This window comes from Ursus arctos, unplaced genomic scaffold, assembly GCF_023065955.2.
Source record: "Ursus arctos isolate Adak ecotype North America unplaced genomic scaffold, UrsArc2.0 scaffold_6, whole genome shotgun sequence".
Taxonomy (NCBI): Eukaryota; Metazoa; Chordata; class Mammalia; order Carnivora; family Ursidae; genus Ursus; species Ursus arctos.
In genome coordinates this window covers 6,799,114-6,822,143 of record NW_026623078.1, presented here as the reverse complement: position 1 = coordinate 6,822,143, position 23,030 = coordinate 6,799,114, and the positions used below count along the sequence as shown (strand labels likewise).

The 23,030-nt window shown below is 37.1% G+C and overlaps 1 protein-coding gene across 1 annotated transcript; it reads left to right on the top strand.

Moving 5' to 3' along the window:
• Positions 1 to 4,381: 4,381 nt before the first annotated feature.
• LOC113249207 (olfactory receptor 4K1) lies at positions 4,382 to 5,317 on the top strand. Its single transcript, XM_026490723.3, has one exon. The coding sequence runs from the start codon at positions 4,382 to 4,384 to the stop codon at positions 5,315 to 5,317; it is 936 nt and encodes a 311-aa protein (XP_026346508.2).
• The last annotated feature ends 17,713 nt before the right edge of the window (positions 5,318 to 23,030 follow it).

Genomic DNA, 23,030 nt, shown 5'->3' with positions numbered 1-23,030 from the left:
AGCTTAAACCTTTAAAAATATTTACAGATTCATTTTAAGTCCCTTTTATACAGATCTTCACCCTGTTCCTTTTGTGTTCATTTCAGTTTAGAATTTGTATTACTCACCAGGATATTCTAAAACTTTTTTTCATAAGTTTGTCCATATTTTTTTGTTTCTAAAAATATGCACATAATAATTTTATCAATCTCCAATTACTTTCTCCTGACATGTTTTATAATTTGACACATAAATTCATATACAAAAATAATTTTAATCATTGAATATATTCCATGTTAAAAAATTATATTGCTTCACTCTCAAATTCATAGATATGTAGGTGTTTTTCCAGTATTAGCTATCTCTTTCAATCAATGCTGCAATATCACTGTTCATGCATCGCTAAGTATGTGAACATTTTACTAGAGTATACACACACACTCACACACATACACACACACACACAGAGCATATATAGGGAAACTTATTTTCAATTTCCTTCTTTAAAGATGACCATTTGAAACTCACATCTACATCACCGCCTTTGGAAATATAGAAACTTCCTATGTAAAACGCAGTTGGAAGGACTGTTGACATACATTTCAAGAGAAAAGATTTTTCATGGAAAAGAAATGAGAGCACCTTCAAGTATTTGAAAACCCATCAAGCTGAAGCGAGAATACACTTGTTCTACTAAACTACTGATGGTAGAATCAGTTGTGCAATTTAACAATAGATGGAACTATCTTGGGAGGTACTGAGCTCCTTGTGATTGGAGGAAACCACCCTGAAGCTAGGTGATCATTTGTAAAATGGATTATTTTAAAACAAAGTTAGTGGTTGAAAAGTATTTGCTGAGTGGAAGTCAGTGAAAATCTAATAATATTTTGCTTTCCTATGTACCAGCTAGTTGGGGTAAAAAAAAATTTTTTCTTTTCCATTCCTGGAAGGAAAATTTTGTAAAACATAATTACTCCCACTGCAGGGTGACATCAGATCTCCAATGAGTGATTTCTCACTTCCCCAATGAAATCTGTTTCCTAGAATAAGGATGAAGGCTTTATATTGCCTTACCTTAGGATACTGTACTTGTGTAGTCAGGAGCAGAAGAGGAACCTCACTACCTGAGGGGCTTGCTTCTGCACAGCTTAGTGCAGACCTAGTTAAAATGCATCAAGTCAAGAACATATCACAAATATTTTTATGTATGAAGACTCATAGCAAAAGTGGGGAGCTTAGAAACTAAATGTGGGACACCATATTTGGAGAAAATAAGGAAGAATGGAAGGACTGGAATAAATGATTAAACATGTAAATATTATACATGCATTGACCATCGTGTTTGGACTAGATAATTTGCAAACTGTTTTGTAGACGTAAAATCAGCAACTAGAAGATCGAAAAGGAAAAGTTACTGTTGTTGTCTCAGTCCAACTGGAAACTCCACCTAAAAGAGGCAATTCCTGCTCTCCACCTCTGTTGATTTCCCATTACACTGGCTTCCGGCAGCTCTGATATAATAGGATCACCACCTGATAAAGGGAAGTATGCTATAACCATTATCTGTCCCTTCTTTACTTCTTTCATGCTTTCTATTCAGAGAATATTTAGCCATCTGTTAAGCAAGTATCTGTTGACCATCAAAATTTCCCTGGAATGAAGAAGGAGTAGCTACACAAAGTAGGACAACAAGGGTATCCTTGATTGTTTTATATTGCTAGACTTACAGGTAATCAACTATTACAAGACAAAATAATGGAAAGAAAAAATATGCATGTTTATGGTTTTGGAGTTCTATTGTGATATTTTAGATGGATACTGATATAACATTAACTTCTATATATCAGACCTGGTCTTACATTGGGAAGAGGAAATTATCTTACAGTACATTTTCTGATCTGAAAACATTTGTATCTCTGAAGTATTCTAGTGATGAAAACATGAATGACTCACTAATGGAGAAGCTTCTGGGTGTTCTGTGCATAATCCAAGGAATTCTGAGTGACTTGTATAAACTTCACGTTTCCATAATATAACTGCCCCTGCATTTAGAATTTTAGAGGTGAAAACAGCCTTGGAAATTATCTTCTAAGGTCAGTCACATAACTACTAAGCGGCATATATTATTTATCTCTTCTAATGGGTACCTGTCTTAATTATTAAAAAGAAAATGAGATCTAACACTGAACCTGGTTTACTCTACTTGGATTAAGAAAATCGTAGGAAATTCAGTGTGGAAAGGATTTTCTAGTTATTTCATATATTTTGAAAAATGAAAGCTGACAAACCTTAACATTCATTAGGTATTAAACAGAATTTGTAGAAAATTTTATTTTCAGAGTATCTTTTTTTCAAAGATAAAATAATCTTTAAAAATTGAATTAATACCACTAACTTTAGGGGCGCCTGGGTGGCACAGTGGTTAAGCGTCTGCCTTCGGCTCAGGGCGTGATCCCAGCGTTACGGATCGAGCCCCACATCAGGCTCCTCCGCTATGAGCCTGCTTCTTCCTCTCCCACTCCCCCTGCTTGTGTTCCCTCTCTCCCTGACTGTCTCTATCTCTGTAGAATGAATAAATAAAATCTTTAAAAAAAAGAAAAGAAAAAAAATACCACTAACTTTATCTAACATGTTTTAACCATTATGCTTTCCCCTTCTCTTCCTCCTCTTCCTTTATCCTCTCACTCTTTAATGTTATCTCACTAAGTTACCATATTTGGCAGGCTTTACACAATAAATTGAACACTGTAAGAAATCCCTCATGGCAGCTTCTTAATTTTGAAATTTTAATCTCATCATTTTAAAACTTAATAACTGTAGTCCTTTAGGATTTTACATCTTAGAAATAGGAATCTTTTTCCTATTTGCCTCCTTCTCTCCCCCTTTGCATTGTAAATATGTGATCAGACGTGCCAGCATTGGCTCAACTCTTCCACTTGGAGACAAGCATCCCACAAAAGAAATTCATATGGAGGTCAGTTCATGCCTTATCCATCTGTTTATATTCTTCAGTCACTTAAGTCTAGGCATTCTTCTTAAAATTAGATATTATAATTCAAATGCAAAGATAGAAACCCTTGAAAGAGTAGGACTTAGGTTACTTCAACAGCCATTATGAAAGCTTATAACAGTTTAAACATTTTTAATTGATTTATATTTACCTGTACAATTTTGCTTTTAAAGTTTTAAATATTGATCATATTAGCTATATATATCATGGCCAAATACAGAGTACAAAATCAATCAGTATAACGACAAATAAATACCTACTGTGTATTGTTGGGTACACAGGACTAAAGGTAAAAATGATTCCTGAACAACCAGAGGTTACGTAGGATTTTCTTCTGAGATCAAATGGCCATATGGTGTGAAATGGCAAAAAACACTCAGGAGGGAATTCAAACACTAAACTTTACTCTTCTGAAAATCTGTTACGCATTCAAAATGCACCATGTATAGTTAATGGAATATTTCCAAAAGGATGATTTCTGAAAGGTGTCACAGATTTTGATAAATCCTGGTGTGTCAGATGTGTTTAGGAAGAGACAAAAGATAGAGTCAGAATACACTGAAAACACATTGGTGGTTCATTCAAAATTGATCATTATGTGACAGAAGGTGGACTCATAAATTACTGTTAAATGGATGAAGAAACATTCTTGATGTTTAAAGAAACCTCAGAGTATCAACATTGCCTCTTCTTTTCATAATATGGCAAATTGCTTCCATTAAGCTTCTTAACACATTGTCAAGCACTTTATTGTTTTCAGTTTAAAGAATATTGATCTAGTCTACTTAGCCTTCCTTTCAAGGCATTAATAACTTCATCCACACTTTGCTCTTGACCTGCTAGTCCCATCTTCATTTTTATTGTTCCTTAGCATACCCTCCTCCAGCCAGGCCTTTCAATTCATGGCTTTATGAAAATGTCTTTCATACTTCTACCTTTATATCTTTCTTCCTGTTATTCCCTGTGCTTGAAACAGACTTTTCCTTCAGTTTTGGCTGGCAAATTCCAAACTTAAGATGTTTTATCTTAAATAATACCTATCCCATGACACCTTACCTCACCATTTTGGCGTTAATTTCTTTCATCTTACCAATATTTGTGGTATTAATGTATCACTTATATTTGCTTCTTTGGGATTTAATATTTTTTTATTTTTTAATGCATGTGTCTACCAAATTATGAAAGCATCCATATCATATCCTATTTTTCCATACTTCTATTTTTCACAGCAGTCACAGATGTTAGTCAATTGATTACTTACACAATTTCATTAAACTAAATTAACTTCTGATTGAAATCTTATCATATTTCTTTTGCATATATACTAGATACATTACCACCATTGTGATCTTTCCTGATTTTCTTTTACTTAGGTAACAAGAGAGTGGCTCCATGGCTCATACAAATGAATCAGTGGTGTCTGAGTTTGTGCTTCTGGGACTTTCTAAGTCTTGGGAACTTCAGCTGTTCTTTTTTGCCATCTTCTCTTTAGTGTATGTGACATCAGTGCTGGGCAACATCATGATTATTGTTACAATTTCCTCTGACTCCCATTTGAACTCTCCTATGTACTTCCTTCTCAGTAACCTTTCCTTCATTGATATCTGCCAATCTAATTTTGCCACCCCCAAGATGCTTGTGGACTTCTTTGTTGAACACAAGACTATCTCCTTTGAGGGCTGCATGGCCCAAATATTCTTTCTTCATAGCTTTGTTGGGAGTGAGATGATGTTGCTTGTAGCTATGGCGTATGACAGATTTATAGCCATCTGCAAGCCCCTACACTATAGCACAATTATGAATCGGAGACTATGTATAATTTTTGTGTTTATTTCCTGGTCTGTGGGTATTCTTCATTCTGTGAGTCACTTGGCTTTTACAGTGGATCTGCCATTCTGTGGCCCCAATGAGGTAGACAGCTTCTTTTGTGACCTTCCCCTGGTGATAGAGCTGGCTTGTATGGATACTTATGAAATGGAAATTATGACTCTAACTAACAGTGGCCTGATATCATTGGGCTGTTTTCTGGCTTTAATTATTTCATACACCATCATTCTGATCACTGTTCATCACCGGTCGTCCAGCAGGTCATCCAAGGCACTTTCTACGTTAACTGCTCATGTCACAGTAGTGATTCTTTTCTTTGGGCCTTGCATTTACTTCTATATATGGCCTTTTAGCAGACTTTCTGTGGATAAGTTCCTTTCTGTGTTCTACACTGTTTGTACGCCCCTGTTGAATCCCATCATCTACTCTCTAAGAAATGAAGATGTTAAGTCAGCCATGCGAAAGCTGAGAAACCGTCATGTGAACTCCTGGAAAAACTAGGGATCACCATGAGGGAACATAATCCTGAAGGGGAAGGAAGAGCCTCCACTGGATCACAACACCATGCCAATTACTTTTGCTAATGATATGGGTTATTGAGTTATGGAACTGGATTTCTGTCTGAAGTGCAAGGGAATTGCGTAAAATCAGTTCATGATTTAGGTATAATTTTAACCCATTTGTCATTGGTTATAATTCTAAAATATAAATTCTCTTGAAAATATTTAATAATCCTTTTAAATATCTTATAAACAACTTAGAGATTCTAATCTACATAAAATGCTATTCGTGTTACTAAACTTGTGATTCTTTTCAACTGAACACATGACATTTTTTTATTTATTTGACAGAGAGAGACAGCCAGCAAGAGAGGGAACACAAGCAGAGGGAGTGAGAGAGGAAGAAGCAGGCTCCCAGCAGATCAGGGAGCCCGATGTGGGGCTCGATCCCAGAACCCTGGGATCACGCCCTGAGCCGAAGGCAGACACTTAACAACTGAGCCACCCAGGCGCCCCAACACATGACATTTTTATACCCTGCAATCAAAATGTATAAGCAAATTGAGTTTCTGATACCTTCAACTTCTTAATATCATTTTTCCATGTATTGACATAGTAAAAAGCAATGTGTCTTGCAACATAGCTTTCACCTCATTAATGTACATTTGTTAGCATATCTTTTCTTTCTGTATTGAATATTTTGGTAATTTATAATTTGGTTATTTATACAGTTGATGCCTAAACAACAGAGGTTTGAACTGTATAGGTCTACTTATATGTGTATTTTTTTTATAAATACAGTATAATACTGTAAATGTATTTTTCTCTTCCTAGTGATTTTCTTAATAATATTTTCTTTTCTTGATCTTACTTTAAGAATACAGTATATAATATATATAACATATACAATATGTGCTTAATTTACTGGTTATGTCATCAGTAAGGCTTCCAATCAATAGTAGGCTGTTAGTAGTTAAATTTGGTAAGAGTCAAAAATTATACCTGGATTTTCTACTGTGTAGGGGGTTGGTGTCTCTATCACCTGCATTGTTCAATGATAAATTGTATTTGGTTATCTATCATCTTCCCTATCTCTATTTTCCTGTTGTCCTTTAGATGATTTAATATGCATTTATACTCATTATAAAATGTTTTTTAGATATTTATTGCTATCAGGACCATATGCAGACCTTCCCTGAAGTACAATGGGGTTACTTCCTGACAAACCCATTGTAAGTTGAAATATCATAAGTTGAAAATGCATTTAATACATCTAACCTACTGAACACCATAGATTAACCTAGACTACCTTAAATGTGCTTAGAACACTTAAATTAGCTCACAACTGGACAAAATCATCTAACACAAAGCTTATTTTATAATAAAGTATTCAAATCTCATGTAATTCACTGAATACTCTACTGAAAGTGAGTAGCAATGCCTGGGTGGGTACAAAATGGTGATAAGTATATTGGTTGTTTATCTTCATGATTATTTGGCTGACTGGGAACTGCGGGTGCCCAGCATCATATGACAGTACTGTACCACATATCATTAGCCCAGGACATGATCAAAATTCAAAGTACAGTTTCTACTGAATGCTTATGACTTTTATAACCTCATAAAGTCAAAAAAATGTAAGTCAAACCATCATAAGCCAGGGACTGTCTGTATATCTGTTTTCCAAGTTTACTTGTTTTTAAGTAGAAATAATTGGTTATAATGAATTGTTTATTATTCACAGAAAAAGTTTAAAAGTTTCATGTGTACCTAAAATATACCAATACACAAAGTGACAAAAATCATTTGATGACCAAATCTGAAATCTATCCTTTTGTATTTCTTGGAAATCAGAAGAGGGAAAGTAAAATTTGTGTACACCCAATAATAAATATTACAAAATCTATTATTAGTATTTCATTTGCTAGCCCAAAGTTTTTTTATGTACATCTCCCTGTGATTTGCTTCATGAAAAAGGCCTTGTAACAGGAAGACTAAATGTATTCTAACAATAAAGAAAATAATTGCTTAACAGAAAACAGAAGGCTTGCAACTCTCCTCATTCTGGGTTCAGTATTTCAATTTTAAGACATAAGTTAGTGGCTATATGCATAGAAATTAACTCTGCATGCTAAATCCTAGTGTAAACGGAGTTTCAGATATAGATACACAGTCTTTTTGAATGATGATAATGCTTACTATCTTCAGGTTACTTAGAAATTCAGACTTTTTGGTTCATTTGTACAATGTCAAATGATCTTTTATACTTGACTACTTGTTATATATTTTTCTACCGTGTCAAAAACTTTAAAAATACACAATAAACATTAATGCAGTCATGACATTTTTGATAGCATTTTTTTCCTTTTAACTCTGCCTTGCTGGTGAAAATGAGGGTGGGGAGTTACTGACAGCATTCCTGAAAAATCAAGTCATTTTGCTGCTCTGGTCCTCAAGTGGGGGAAGGGGGCTACAGCACAAGAGGAAACTGGAGAGGAGGGGGAATGAGAACAGCAGCAGCAGGAGGAAGGAAATTAGAATTTTGGAGTGGCTGTTTGACTTGCTCTGTTCTTTGTACTACCAGAGATACATTTTTCCACTTTCAAATTCTTCACCATTGGATTTACTTGGATTTTGAGTGATCAGGCACAACCTATCACATTAAATTTGACGAAAAAATCCTAAAGTCATAAAGTTAAAAAAAAAAAAGACTGCTAAATCTGACTACATAATTTTCCACAGAGGTTTTGTTTTGTTGTTGTTGTTTTAAAGGCCTCTTACAAAGTTAAAGATAAAACTAGGTGAAAAGCAGTACTATTTGTAGGGGTGATATCATTAATTTGCAAAGAACTCTTTGAAGCCAGTAAGTAAGTGCCCAACAAGGCAGCAGAAAAATTAGCAAAGTATATGAATAGGGAATTAATTATTAATGTAATGAAAGTGACTTTTGAACATATTAATAAATAGTAAAACTATCCTATAAGAAAATACAAGTGTAAGTATAGCAAAATTCTTTTGTTTACCTATGTGATTGGCAAAGATCCAAAAGTCTGATAGTATGCCATGTTGGCAAGACCAATAAAACATGAAACCTCAACCCCCCCAAGAAAAAAGAAACCTCAAATATTGTTATTAAATCTCTAATGACAGATGTCTAGATATGGATGCTTAAGTATTCATGTAATAGTTGTTTAAAGACTATTTCCCCCTGTAACACAACAGATCGTGTTTTGATTTTATAGTCTAAGAAAATACACTCTCATAAGCTAATAGCTCTGATCCAGGTGGTTTTCCTTCCTTAAATAGTCTTGGCGGGAGAATAAAAGTAAACCAACACCAGTCATGATTAGTTTCATTCCACTTAGCATGTATTCAGTCACATCCTCCATACCGACCAAAACAATGCTCTATTTTTGATAAGAAATGTAGAATGGATCTAAACTAACAGTGGCCACTTTTTGCATGTCTAGTTAAGTGCCAACAACTTTCAGTGTCACATTTGATCACAGTAGCATTGTATGGTGGGCAGTGTTATATTTTATCTATATTTTATAGATGATATAACTGAGGCTAAGTGGGAGGCAATATTTTAATGCCTGTGTATCTAACAGTCACTTCTTATGCATTACAACACCACAAGTGAAAGACTTGGAAGTTGAGACCTTGTCCTCTTCCCTTAATTTTCTACAGAGTAGCTCTGAGATCAACAAAATTGTAGCAGCAATTAGAAATTTATAAATCAGAAAGGGGCTCTGAAAGCTAAAATAAATATCATAAAGTCTAATTGCTAAAGCCCATATTCTTTACTAGAAGAGGATATCTTAAGCTGTCAGTATGTTACCAAGTTTAAATGTTTAGATTGTTAAAGACATTTTGTTAAAAATTCAAATAAGACAAAAAATTATAAAGCAAAGGTGCTTCATCCACTCCCCACTATTTTCAGAAGTAACTGCCAAAATTTTTACATTACCCTTCAAGAGGTCGGCCATGGATTTTTGTATCCATTCATTTATACGCAACATATAAAATCAGTTTTAATGTGCTTTTTCCTTCTTATATAAATGGAAGTGTATTTGCTTTCTCTTTGTTGCTTAACAATGTGCCTTAGAAATCTTTCTATGGTCAATCATAGATTTGCCACATCTTTTTAACTCCTCCATAGTATTCTACAATTTATTTACTCCCTTATTTAGATATTTTTTTCCTTTTCTTTTTGTTATTGCAAACACTGCTGCAGTGGACATAGAATATATGCAAAGATTTTAAATCTTATTAGCCACTATCAAATCATCCCCTAAATGAAGTATACCAATTTACACACCCAGCAATAGCACATAAAGGCACCCATTACCTCCCATTCCTGCCAAAATTAAATATGGCAATTGTGGTAGCCAAGCTTCAACGATCTTAACCTCCTGGCTTTCATGCTTTTCTTTTGTCCCTTCCACACCAAGTTAGAGATGACTTGCGTGTCCAACAGAATACGGTAAAAGTGACCACATGGGGGTATTTCTGAGATCTGATCACAGAAAACTTCGCTCTCTTCAGACTGCTTGCTCTGGAGGGAGTCACTTACTATATCATGGGGACACTCAGGTAAGTCTATGGAGAGGAATGGAGGCCTCTTTCCAACCTCCAGCACCAACTGCCAGCCACAGAAGTGTATCGTCCAGTCCCAGCCAAGCCTTTCACTGTAGCTTTATGAGAATAGGACACCCCAAGCTGGAACTGCCCAGTCAAACCATTACTGAATTCTTAGCATACAGAAACCATGAAAGATAATAAGTATTTTTTAAATTGAAATATAGTTGACACAAAATATTACATTAGCTTCAGGTGTATGACATGGTGAACAACTCTGTACGTTATGCTATGCTCACTAGTAAGTGTAGCTACCCCTGTAACCATACAGTGCTATTACAATACCATTTACTATAGTCCCTATGCTGTACCTTTTATTCCCATTACTTATTCATTCCATAACCGGAATCCTGTATTTCCTACACCCCATTCACTCATTATGCCCATCCCCTCACCTCACCTGCCTCTGGCAACCATCAGTTTGTTCTTTGTGTTGAGGAATCTGTTTCTGCTTTTTGTTTATTCATTTCTTTAGTTTTTAGATGCCACATGTAAGTGAAATCACATGGTATTTGTCTTTCTCTTATTACACTTAGCACAAGACCCTCTAAATGCATCCATGTTGTTGCGAATGGCAATCATTTTTTTCAGACAAAAAAAGTATTATGGCATTACGTATATACAAATAGGAAGTATCTCCACAAAGTATTCATATATCAGAAAAATCAGCGTGTAGAGTCATATGCAAACATGTTACCATTTGTGTTTAATGATATAAATGTAAAAAATATATTATATATTTGTATTTATTTATAAATTTTATCTATCTATAAATTATCTTTGGAAGTATCAAAGAAACTCGTAAAGGATGCTGCCTTTTAAGAGAGAAAAATGGATTCCCCACAATGTGAGATGAGGGTTGGACAGATAGAACTGAACAGATTCAGAGGTATTTAAAAAGAAGTCCCATTGATTGGCTGCATTTGAAGGTAAGGGACAATCAGCATTGACTCTCAGATTTCTTGCTTAGCTAACTAGCAAGAAGATACATACTCCAAGAGGAGCTCATTTTCTAATTTTTTAAACATTCATTATGTGTCAAATATGGGGAAAATGATGATTAAGTATTGTACATAATGGACTTGAAGTGGAGATATTCAGTATGTAACTGGATATGTAGTACAGAGAAAACATGCTATTTATTTATTTTATTTTATAAAAATTTTGTATTATGTTATTTAATACTGTAACTACTTCTAGCACCTTCTTCTCACAAGGGGATGATATAATTTCTCCTAAGACCAAAGGCCTTTTTTTAGTGAAGTACCTTGGCAGGCCACTTTTTTTTCAAGTTTTTGTAAGTTTTGAGCAGGCAGCTAAAAGATAAATGGGAATGGTTTTAATGGAATGATGAAATCTAAGATCATTTTAGAATACGTCAAGAAGTATGCAAAGTAAGGTCACAAAAGCAACATTTGGCAGAGATTTTTAATATAACATATAATGCATAGAAGCCCTGGCAGAATTAAATGAGGTATCCAGAGACTAGCAGCAAGAAGCTTTGCCACCCTTTGCCTGAAGGAAAAAAGAAGGGAATGGAAATTAGTAAGAACTGGAGCCATAAAGGGGACCATAGGATATTGAGCAGTCAAGGATTTAACTACTGCAGAATTTTAGTGATGTGGCAGGGAGAAATAGAAGAAAATGGTATCAAATCATCCCAAAATTTATTGGTTTAAAGCAACAAGCATTTTAAAAATAAACAAAACAACAAGCATTTTATATTTACTCACAAACCCAGTGGGTTCTCTCTCTGGTCTGGGCTAGCATATATAATCTCTGCTATATTGTCTGCTGAGTCTAGAAAATGGAAAATCAACAATGACATCACTCACATATTTGGTGGTTGGTAAGTTGGCAGTGGGAGCTAGCTAACTTATCAGCCAAGCCACCTCAGTTTTCTCCACCTGGCCTCTCGTTTGTGAGATGCAAAACACTTTTGTGCTATTATCCTATTGGACAGAACAAGACACATGGCCAAGTCCAGAGTTGGTGTGGAATAGTACTCAGAATAAAAAGGAAGCAACTACTGATTTATGAATGAATTGCAAAGGCAATATGTTGGGTAAAAAAAAGGGGGGAGAAAAGATGGCAGAGGAGTAGGGGACCCCTTTTTCAGCTGGTCACCTGAGTCGAGCTGGATATCTACCGGACCATCCTGAAAACCCACAGAATCAGCCTGAGACACAGGAAGATACATCTGGATCTCTACAAATGAACATCTCCAGCACTGAGTATTGAGGTACAAAGAGGGGAGCTGTAAATCCACGCACAGATATCGGAAGATAAATGAAAGGGGGAGGGACTGCTGCACTCCAGCGCCCAGAAGCAGTAGCCACCTGCACTGGGGAGGTGGCCAGACTCCTGGACCTGCACCCGCAAGAAAGCAGACTGAGACTGCGTGCCCGGGAATGCGCATGTGACCAGACTGAAAAACGGAGCTCTGGAGCACTCACTCGATCTAGACTGAAACCAGGAGCTCGGGAGTGCTCATTCGACCAAACGGAAAACCGGAGCTCTGGAGCGCTCACTGGAACCGACTAAAACCAGGACCTCAGGAGCGGGAGCGCACACAGACTGAAAACTGGAGCTCCGGAGCGCTCACTGGAACCGGGCTGATACCAGGCGCTTGGGAGCATGGGCAAAACCAGACTAAAAAACCAGCACTCTGGAGCACGAGCGAACCACACTGAAATAGAGAGGTCGGGAGTGCGCGCAGGAACCAGGGGTGGCTGGTGGTATTAGAAGCACAAAGGACAGAGACTTGCAGGCCCTGGAAGTGAGGGCTGGGACAGTGGCTGAGGGGTGCACAATCAGGTCACTGCATGGTTTTTGGCAGCACAGACAGAAACAGAGTTAAAGTGGCCAAGAGAGCTCAGTGGAGAGCGGACTGCGATCTGTCTGTTCTGAGACAGAGGCTAGGATATGGCCACTGGTGCTCTGACTCTCAGAAGAGTCACAGAAAACCGCCAGGGAAAGCAGCCGGAGAACAAAAGTCCGGAAATACCAGCTCACATTGTGCCCATCCCCATCCCCCTCTCAGGGGACAGGGTGACTCTACCCAAATAGGTTTGCCTGACTATCAGCGCGGCAGGCCCCTCCCCCAGAAGGTAGGCTGAAAAATCAGGAAGCCCACATCCCTATGGTCCCTATAAAACAAGTGCACACTGCCTGGGTCCTGGTCAATAATTTGGGCTCTGGGCATCCCTGCAAACTCTCCTCATCAGAATGACGAGGAGGAGAAATCCCCCCCCCCAGCAAAGAAAAGATAATGAGTCTGTGGCCTCTGCCACAGAATTGATGGATACGGATATAATCAAATTGTCAGAAATGGAGTTCAGAGTAACGATGGTCAAGATGATGTGTAGACTTGAAAAAAATATTAATGAAAATATTAATGAGAATATAGAATCTCTAAGGGCGGACATGAGAGCAAATCTGGCAGAAATTAAAAATGCTATGAATCAAATACAGTATAAAACTAGACGATCTGACGGCCAGGGTAAATGAAGCAGAAGAACAAATTACTAAATTGAAGGATGGGATGGTAGAAGAGAAAGTTAAAATAGAAACTTGGCTCAAAAAAATCCATTCTCAAGAATATAGATTATGGGAGATTACTGACTCAATGAAACATTTCAATGTCAGAATCATCGGCATCCCCAAGGGGGTGGAGAAAGAGAGAGGTCTAGAAGAGATATTTGAACAAATTATAGCTGACAACTTCCCTAATCTGGCAGAGGAAACAAGCATTCGTGTCCAAGAGGCAGAGAGGACCCCTCCCAAGGTCAATGAGAACAGACCTACAACAAGTCATGCCATAGTGCAATTCGCAAATATTAGATTCAAGGATACAGTATTGAAAGTGGCCAGGGTGAAGAAATTCCTTACGTACAGAGGTAAAAATATCAGAATAACATCAGACCTGTCTACACAGACCTGGCAAGATAGGAAGGGTTGGCAGCGTATTTTAAAAGCTCTATCCGAGAAGAACATGCAGCCAAGGATCCTTTACCCAGCAAGGCTGTCATTCAGAATTGAGGGAGAGATAAGAGATAAGGACCTTCCTTCCAGGATCAGCAGAAACCGACTGAATTCGTAACCACCAAAACAGCACAACAGGAAATATTAAGGGGGGTTCTATAAAATAAAAAGGCCCCAAGAGAGATACAGAACAGAAATTTACAATCTATAGAAACAAAGACTTCACAGGCAACACATAATTAAAATCTTATCTTTCAATAATCACTCTCAATGTGAATGGCCTACATGCTCATATAAAATGCCACAGATTGCAGATTGGATAGTAAGACATGACCCATCCATTTGCTGTCTACAAGAGACTCATCTTGAACCTAAATATAAATCCAGACTGAAAGTGAAGGGATGGAGAAACATTTTTATGCCAATGGACCTCAAAAGAAAGCTGGGGAAGCAATTCTCATATCAGACAGATTAGATTTTAAACTAAAGACTGTATTCAGAGATACAGAAGGATACTATATTATTCTTAAAGGACGTATCCAACAAGTGGATGTGACTATTATAAATATCTATGTCCCCAACAGGGGAGCAGCTAGATACACAAGCCAACTCTTAACCAGAAAAAAGAGACATATTGATAATAATACGTTAATAGTAGGGGACCTCAACACTCTGTTCTCAGCAAAAGACAGATCACCTAAGCAGAAAATGAACAAAGAAACAAGAGCTTTGAATTTCATTCTAGACCAGATGGACCTCATAGATATATACAGAACACTACACCCCAGAACAACAGAATACTCATTCTTTTTGAATGCACATGGAACTTTCTCCAGAATAGACCATATACTTGGTCACAAAACAGGTCTCAACCAATACCAAAAGACTGAAATTATTCCCTGAATATTCTCAAACCACACTGCTTTGAAATTGGAACTCAATCACAAGGAAAAATTTGGAAGAAACTCAAACACATGGAAACGAAGAACCATCCTGCTCAAGAATGATTGGGTAAATCAGGAAATTAAAAATCATTTAAACAATTTATGGAGACCAACGAGAATGAAAACACATCAGTCCAAAACCTATGGGACACTGCAAAGGCAGTCCTAGGGGAAAATACATAGCCATCCAAGCCTGAATCAAAAGAAGAAAAAAATCTAAAATGCAGTTTTTATATTCTCACCTCAAGAAGCTGGAGCTGGAAAAGAAGAACAGGCCTAACCCACGCACGAGAAGCAGTTGATCAAGATTAGAGCCGAGATCAATGAATTAGAAACCAGGAGCACAGTAGAGCAGATCAACAGAACTAGAAGCTGGTTCTTTGAAAGAATAAATAAGATCAATAAACCACTGGCCAGACTTACTCAAAAGAATAGAGAAAAGGCCCAAATTAATAAAATTATGAATGAAAGGGGAAGGATCACAACGAACACCAATAAAATAGGAAGGATCATTAGAAACTTTTATCAACAGCTTTATGCCAATAAACTAAACAACCTGGAAGAAATGGATGCCTTCCTGGAAACCTATTAACTATCAAGTCTGAAACAGGAAGAAATTTATTATTTAAACAGACTGATTAATCATGAAGAGATTGAAGCAGTGATCAAAAACCTCCCCCAAAACACGAGTTCAGGGCCTGACAGACTCCCCGGGAATTCTACCAAACATTCGAAGAAGAAATAATACTTACTTTCCTGAAGCTGTTTCAAAAAAAAGAAACAGAAAGAAAACTACCAAACTCATTCTATGAGGCCAGTATTACCATGATCCCCAAACCAGGCAAAGACCCCATCAAAAATGAAAATTACAGATCGATATCCCTGATGAATATGGACACCAAAATTCTCAACAAGATCCTAGCTAATAAGATCCAACAGTACATTAAAAGGATTATCCATCATGACCAAGTGGGATTCATCCCTGGGATGCAAGGGTGGTTCAACAATCACTAATTGATCAGTGTGATAGAACACATTACTAAGAGAAGAGACAAGAACCATATGAGCCTCTCAACTGATGCAAAAAAAGCATTTGACAAAATACAGCATCCTTTCCTGATTAAAACGCTTCAGAGTGTAGGGATAGAGGGTACATTCCTCAATTTCATAAAAACCATCTACAAAAAGCCTATGGCAAATACCTGTCTCAATGTGGAAAAGCTGAGAGCCTTTCCCTTAAGATCAGGAACACCACAAGGATGCCCATTCTTGCCATTATTATTCAACATAGTATTAGAAGCCCTTGTAACAGCAATCAGAAAACAGAAAGGGATAAAAGGTATTCAAATCGACAAAGAAGAATTCAAACTGTCTCTCTTCGCAGATGACATGATCCTGTATATGGAAAACCCAAAAGACTCCACCCCGAAATTACTAGAACTTATAGAGCAATTCAGCAATGTGGCAGGATACAAAATCAATGCTCAGAAATCAGTTGCATTTCTATGCACGAACAATGAGACTGAAGAAAGAGAAATTAGGGAATTGATTCCATTTAGAATAGCATCAAAAATCATACGATATCTCAGAATTAACTTAACCAGAGAGAAAAAGGATTTATACTCTGGAAACTACAGATCACTCTTGGAAGCCATTGAAGAAGACACAAAAAGATGGAAAAAGATTCCATGCTCATGGATCGGAATAATAAACATAATTAAAATGTCTACGCTACCCAGAGCAATCTACAGTTTCAATCCCGTCCCGATCAAAATACCAATGACATTTTTCAAAGAACTGGAACAAACAGCCCTTAAATTTGTGTGGAACCAGAAAAGGCCCCGAATCGCCAAGGAATTGTTGAAAAGGAAAAACAAAGCTGGGGGCGTCACGCTGCCAGATTTCAAGCTTTACTACAAAGCTGTGATCACAAAGACAGCATGGTACTGGCACAAAAACAGACACATAGAGCAATGGAACAAAATAGAGAACCTGGAAATGGACCTTCTGCTCTATGGGCAAGTAATCTTTGACAAAGCAGGAAAAAACATCCAGTGGAAAAAAGACAGTCTCTTCAATAAATGGTGCTGGGAAAATTGGACAGCTATATGCAAAAGAATGAAACTTGACCACTTTCTCACACCATACACAAAGATAAACTCCAAATGGATGAAGGACCTTGATGTGAGACAGGAATCCATCAAAATCATAGAGGAGAACATAGGCTGTGACCTCTTTGACATCATCCACAGCAACTTTTTTCATGACACATTTCCAAAGGCAAGAGAAACAAAAGAAAAATGAACTTGTAGGACTTCATCAAGATAAAAAGCTTCTGCACAGCCAAGGAAATAGTTCAAAAAGCTAAGAGGCAGCCCACGGAATGGGAGAAGATATTTGCAAATGATACTACAGATAAAAGACTGGTATCCAAGATCTACAAAGAACTTCTCAAACTCAATACACAAGAAACAAATCAAAAAATGGGCAGAAGGTATGAACAGACAGTTTTCCAATGAAGACATACAAATGGCTAACAGACACATGAAAAAATGTTCAAAATCATTAGCCATCAGGGAAATTCAAATCAAAACCACACTGAGATACTACCTTATGCTAGTTAGAATGGCAAAAATTGACAAGGCAGGAAACAACAAATGTTGGAAAGGATGTGGAGAAAGGGGATCCCTCCTACATTGTTGGTGGGAATGCAAGTTGGTACAGCCACTTTAGAAAACAGTGTGGATGTCCCTTAAAAAGTTAAAAATTGAGCTACTGTATGATACAGCCATTGCATTACTGGGGATTTATGCCAAAGATACAGATGTAGTGAAGAGAAGGGCCATATGCACCGCAATGTTCATATCAGCATTGTCCACAATAGCTAAATTGTGGAAGGCACCATCAACAGATGACTGGATTAAGATTTGGTTCATATACACAACGGAATATTACTCAGCCATCAAAAAGAACAATTTCTCAATATTTGCTGCAACATGGATGGGACTGGAGGAGATAATGCTAAGTGAAATAAGTCAAGGAGAGAAAGACAATTACCATAAGGTTTCACTCATTTATGGAACATAAGAAGTAGGAAGATCAGTAGAAGAAAGGGAAGAAGGGGGGCTAAACAGAAGGGGGAATGAACCATGAGAGACTATGGACTCTGGGAAACAAACTGAGGGCTTCAGAGGGGAGGGGGGTGGGGGAATGGGATAGGCTGGTGATGGGTATTAAGGAGGGCACGTATTGTATGGTGCACTGTTGTTATACGCAAGTAACGAACCATGGAACTTTACATCAAAAACTAGGGATGTACTGTATGGTGACTAACATAATAAAAAAATATTATTATTAAAAAAATTAAAAAGATAGAGCTAGCATATGTTCCAGGACCCCCACTTCTGAGTATATACCCAAAGGAACAGAAATCAGAATCTTGAAGAGATATATGTATTCCAACGTTCACTGCAGCGTTATTCACAATAACCAAGAGATGGGCCTAAATATCCATTGAATAGATAATGTGGTGTATACATACAATGAACTATTACTCGGACTTAAAGAAAAAAAAATCATGCTCTTCACATTAACACTCATGAACCTGAAAGATATTATGTTAAGTGAAGTAAGCCAGAGACAGAAGGCCAAGTATGACATGATACCACTTATATGAGGAATCTAAACTAATCAAAATCACAGAAGCAGAGAGTAAAATGATGGTTGCCAGGTACTGGTGGGTGGGGGAACAAGGAAGTATTGGTCTAGTCAAAGGTTACAAAGTTTCAGTTTTAAGATGAATTATTTTTGGAGTTCAAATTAACATCATAATGACTACCATTAACAATAAAGTGTTGTACCTTGAAATCTGCTTAGAGAGTAAATCTTTTTTTTTATTTTTTTTATTTTTATTTTTATTTTTTTTAAGATTTTATTTATTTATTTGACAGAAATAGAGACAGCCAGCGAGAGAGGGAACACAAGCAGGGGGAGTGGGAGAGGAAGAAGCAGGCTCATAGTGGAGGAGCCTGATGTGGGGCTCGATCCCATAACGCCGGGATCACGCCCTGAGCCGAAGGCAGACGCCTAACCGCTGTGCCACCCAGGTGCCCCTAGAGAGTAAATCTTAAATGTTCTCACCACACATCCACAAAATGGTAACTTTGTGAGGTGATAGAAATTAACTAACTTTATTGTGTTGATTGTTTTATACATTAAAATCATTACAATGTATGCTTTAAATTCAAAAAATTATAAATTATATTTTAATTATATTTTAATTTTAATGTGTACCATGCAAAGGCACAAATATCTTCTCCTCAATTTTTGACTCTTTTGGGACCTAAACTGTGCTAAAGCTCTCCTGAAGCAGAAAGGAATAACCAACAAAATTATTCTTTGCTTTTCTTTCCACCATGTTATATTTTCTCCAACAGGACAAAGCATTTCCATTAGTCCTGCTCCTTTCTCCATTTGTAAAATCGTCAAGGTTATGGGCTGTAACTCTTGTACACAAACAAATTCTCTCACATAATTACCCCTAATGAAGGTGATTTCTACTATCACAACTCTCCTCTGGGTCTCTTGGTCACTGCAATCCAATGACATCAAGTCACTAATTAGCTTCAAACTACTTTAATGGCTTTCTTCAATCTATGTGCTGAAGATACTTCAAGGTATAAACAGTGGAGATTAAAGTCTGGAAAGGCATGGGTTCCCCTACACTTGCACCCCACCCAATGGATCCTGAAGAAGGTTGTTTCTCCCAGACTATGCAATATAAGGCTAGGGACAAGACAGGCACTGTTGTTCTGCAGCCTCCTAATTTGGTCACAACAGGAACAGAGAGAGACAATTAGCCCTCACCCTTTCAATTAATTTTTGAATATTCTATGACCATGTTGCCTAATAGCTGCCCAAATATCTAAGTCTAAGAAGCAACTGAAGGCCATGTTTCTTCGCTAATACCAGAATGGGTTTATCCTTTTAATTGGATATAATTTTATTTCAATACAACCTTTTATAATTTTATCATTGAATTAATTTTTGGGGATGGGTCACGCTTTCAAAAGCCAGAGAATTAGAGAATATTAGAATTAGGAGGGAGATTTCTTCCCTCTTTTTTTGAAGAGACACAGAGCACCATGAAGGGTATGTGATTTGCCTAAAATTGTGATGATATTTATTGAGAGGCAGAATTTGAATAGATACTTTGTGTAACTCAGGCTACTACTTCTCTTATAGTCCACAATGTCTTTGAACATCATTTGTTGATTTGGATTTCAGGCTATTTTAAACCTTATAATTAGAATGCTCCTTGTTAATTCATGACTAGAAAATACAAGTAACATGAAAATCCAAATATCTTGCCTGATATATAACCTTCTTGTGAGAAAAAAAAAAAGAGGATAGTCCATATATGATCACTATCTTTTACAATCTTATTAATACTATGTTAAATTATTTATATTGCTATTACACAAAATGTTTGATCCAATTATCTGATGATCATATATAATACATCTTTGAGAAGCAGGGAACAAAGTTATCTAAAATTTGAATCAAGGGGTATTGAGATGAAGGGAAGAAAAAGCCTAAATATTTCCTAACATGGTTTTGATAAAATGATACAATATTCTCATACTCTCTTTATAGACCTCAATCATATAACAATTACTATCCTAAGTGATACTTCCTAAAAAATATTCTTGCTGATCCTTAAAAGAAAACTTATATGAAATTGTTGCTAATTGTTGCCGAAACTCCCCCTTATGAACAATATTTAAATCTCTAAAGAACTTCATCCATACTTCTGGACTTGTCAGATAAGGTTAAGTTGAAAAAAAAGCATTTTCCTAATATATGTGGGTAAATATCCTGTACTTGAAGCTGCAGTGGAGACTAAGAAATAATCCTCTTCGTGTGATCCTTAGTTGCATATGATTGGTATCGATTTCTAGAGGTCTCTGAAAGTTATTTGTAATCATCTAGTTTACTGCTATTGAAGACAGAAGTGAGATAGCGACAGGTAGACTGAATTCTTTGCAAAACTGTGAAACAGGAAATTTTGCTTTAGCAAGTCTTCCTTTTTGTCTACTCCTTTGTCTCTTAGATTCCTGAGGGCTCCAAGTACTCCATCAGCTACTCTGGACCTGAATTCAAATACTGCATTCAGCCTTCTCTCACCTCTATGAAGACAGTACATCCTGGCTACGGACATCCTCTATTTCCTTCTTATTTAAAAGCAAACTTTATGATTCATCTCTGCAGAGCCAGGTCTATTTCCTTAGGAGATGTGGAAGTAACAACTAAATACTTACTAAGCATTAATGACTACAAATTATAGGACATATCCACACACCCCATTTCATCTTAGGTAAGTGAAAGGACTTTGCCAGTATCCTTACAAAGACCATGCACCAGCATTTACCTCCTGTGAGCGTTACATTTCTGATCCAGATCTGGGGGGGAGTCGAGGGAGTGGCAATGCTGAAAAACTTGTGAAAGATGGATCTTTGATCTGAGAGAGTGTTTGCTGGCCTCTTATAAACAATACTCCCACTTACTTCATTTAATCCACCAGTCATAGTATCCAAAATAGAAGTAGTAGGAAAAGATTTGACAGAATTTCAAAAAGGAGGGACCTCAGGGTCATCCAGTACAACCCTGTATGCATGCATTAATTTAATTTCAAATAGTACAAGAAATGAAAGATTGGTCTTTGCAAGAACACATCTACTAATAAGAAACTCATTCTTGGATGAATCAGGTCATACTATCTTTGAGCATGTAAAATTATCAGAAAATACTCTGATTTGAAACAATACATTTTATTTTATTTTAAATATTTTATTTTTTTGTGAGAGTGAGAGAGCACAAGCAGGGGGAGCAGCAGAGGGAGAGGAAGAAGCAGGCTTCCCGCTGAGCAGGGCGCCTGACTTGGGGCTTGATCCCAGGACCCTGGGATAGATGCTTAACCAACTGAGCCACCCAGGTGCCCCTATTTTTTAAAATTTTATTTATTTATTGAGAGACCATGTATGAGTGAGGAGAGGGGGAGAAGGAGAGGGAGAGAGAGAGAATCCTCAAGCAGATTCTGCACTGCACATGGAGCCCCACGAGAGGCTTGATCCCACAACCCTAAGATCACGGCCTGAGCCAAAACCACTAACAGATTTTTTTAGAATTTAAAAACCATTAACATAGTTTTTAAAAATTTTAATAGCTTTACATTTTCACTATATTACAGCAGTTTTATTTGGTTTAAAAAGATACCTATTTCACTTAAAAGTAATGTGCTCACCAGTGAAGAAAATGAGGACTCATCAATGTCACTAAATAAAAAAGGGATGATTATTAGTAAGTGATCTCTCAGGAGACAAGTTACAAACCTAACTGCTCTATCGCCAGTGCACAGCACAGTGCCCTGAGAAAGGAGGCATTTACTTACTTACAGAGCAAATCACCTAAGGAAGAATGCATTTATATCAGAACTAAAGGATTTCTATTTAGAGTACACTATTTAGAGCTTCTGTAGCTCATCATGTTGGTTTTCTATATTGAGAAACCCAACTCTTGATTGAATCAATTTGCCTACTATTTTCCCCCATGGAAAACAGGGTCTTTTCTTTCTTCTCGCTCCCCCCCCCCCCAAGGAACCACTGACGTGGAAGCATAGAGCTTTGAAGAAGATTTATTGGGAGGATGATTCCTGTGGTGATTTTCTCACATAAGTGGATTATGTGTTTTATTTCTAAGGATACCAGAAAGTCTTCTCTGCCACCTCTTTCTGCTGTATCTATAGAAGGTCTCCCTGGGAGATTCATTCCCTGCGCTTAATTTAAGGCTTTGCTGTTTCTGACAGGACACATATGAACCCCTACTAGTTGGTCTTGTTGGGTATCATTTCCTTGCCTGCTTCTAGGCATTCATTACAGTATTTGTGTCTAGGAGTCTAAGGGTCAGGGTGTTTCCCAGGGAGGATAGGCCATGCTGTACCTGGAGTTCACTTAAAAACAGGCTACCAAGAAGTAATGAGGAAGGGAAAAATGCACTGAGGAGAATGTGGTGGCTCCTCAAAGACAAACTTAGTCCATTATATTATCTTACCTCCAGCCTGTTCTGACTTCAGATGCTGTTGTTAGT

What these genes read in the sequence shown, in the direction of transcription:
- LOC113249207 (XM_026490723.3), top strand. Translation starts at nt 4,382, where the DNA reads ATGGCTCATACAAATGAATCAGTGGTGTCTGAGTTTGTGCTTCTGGGA.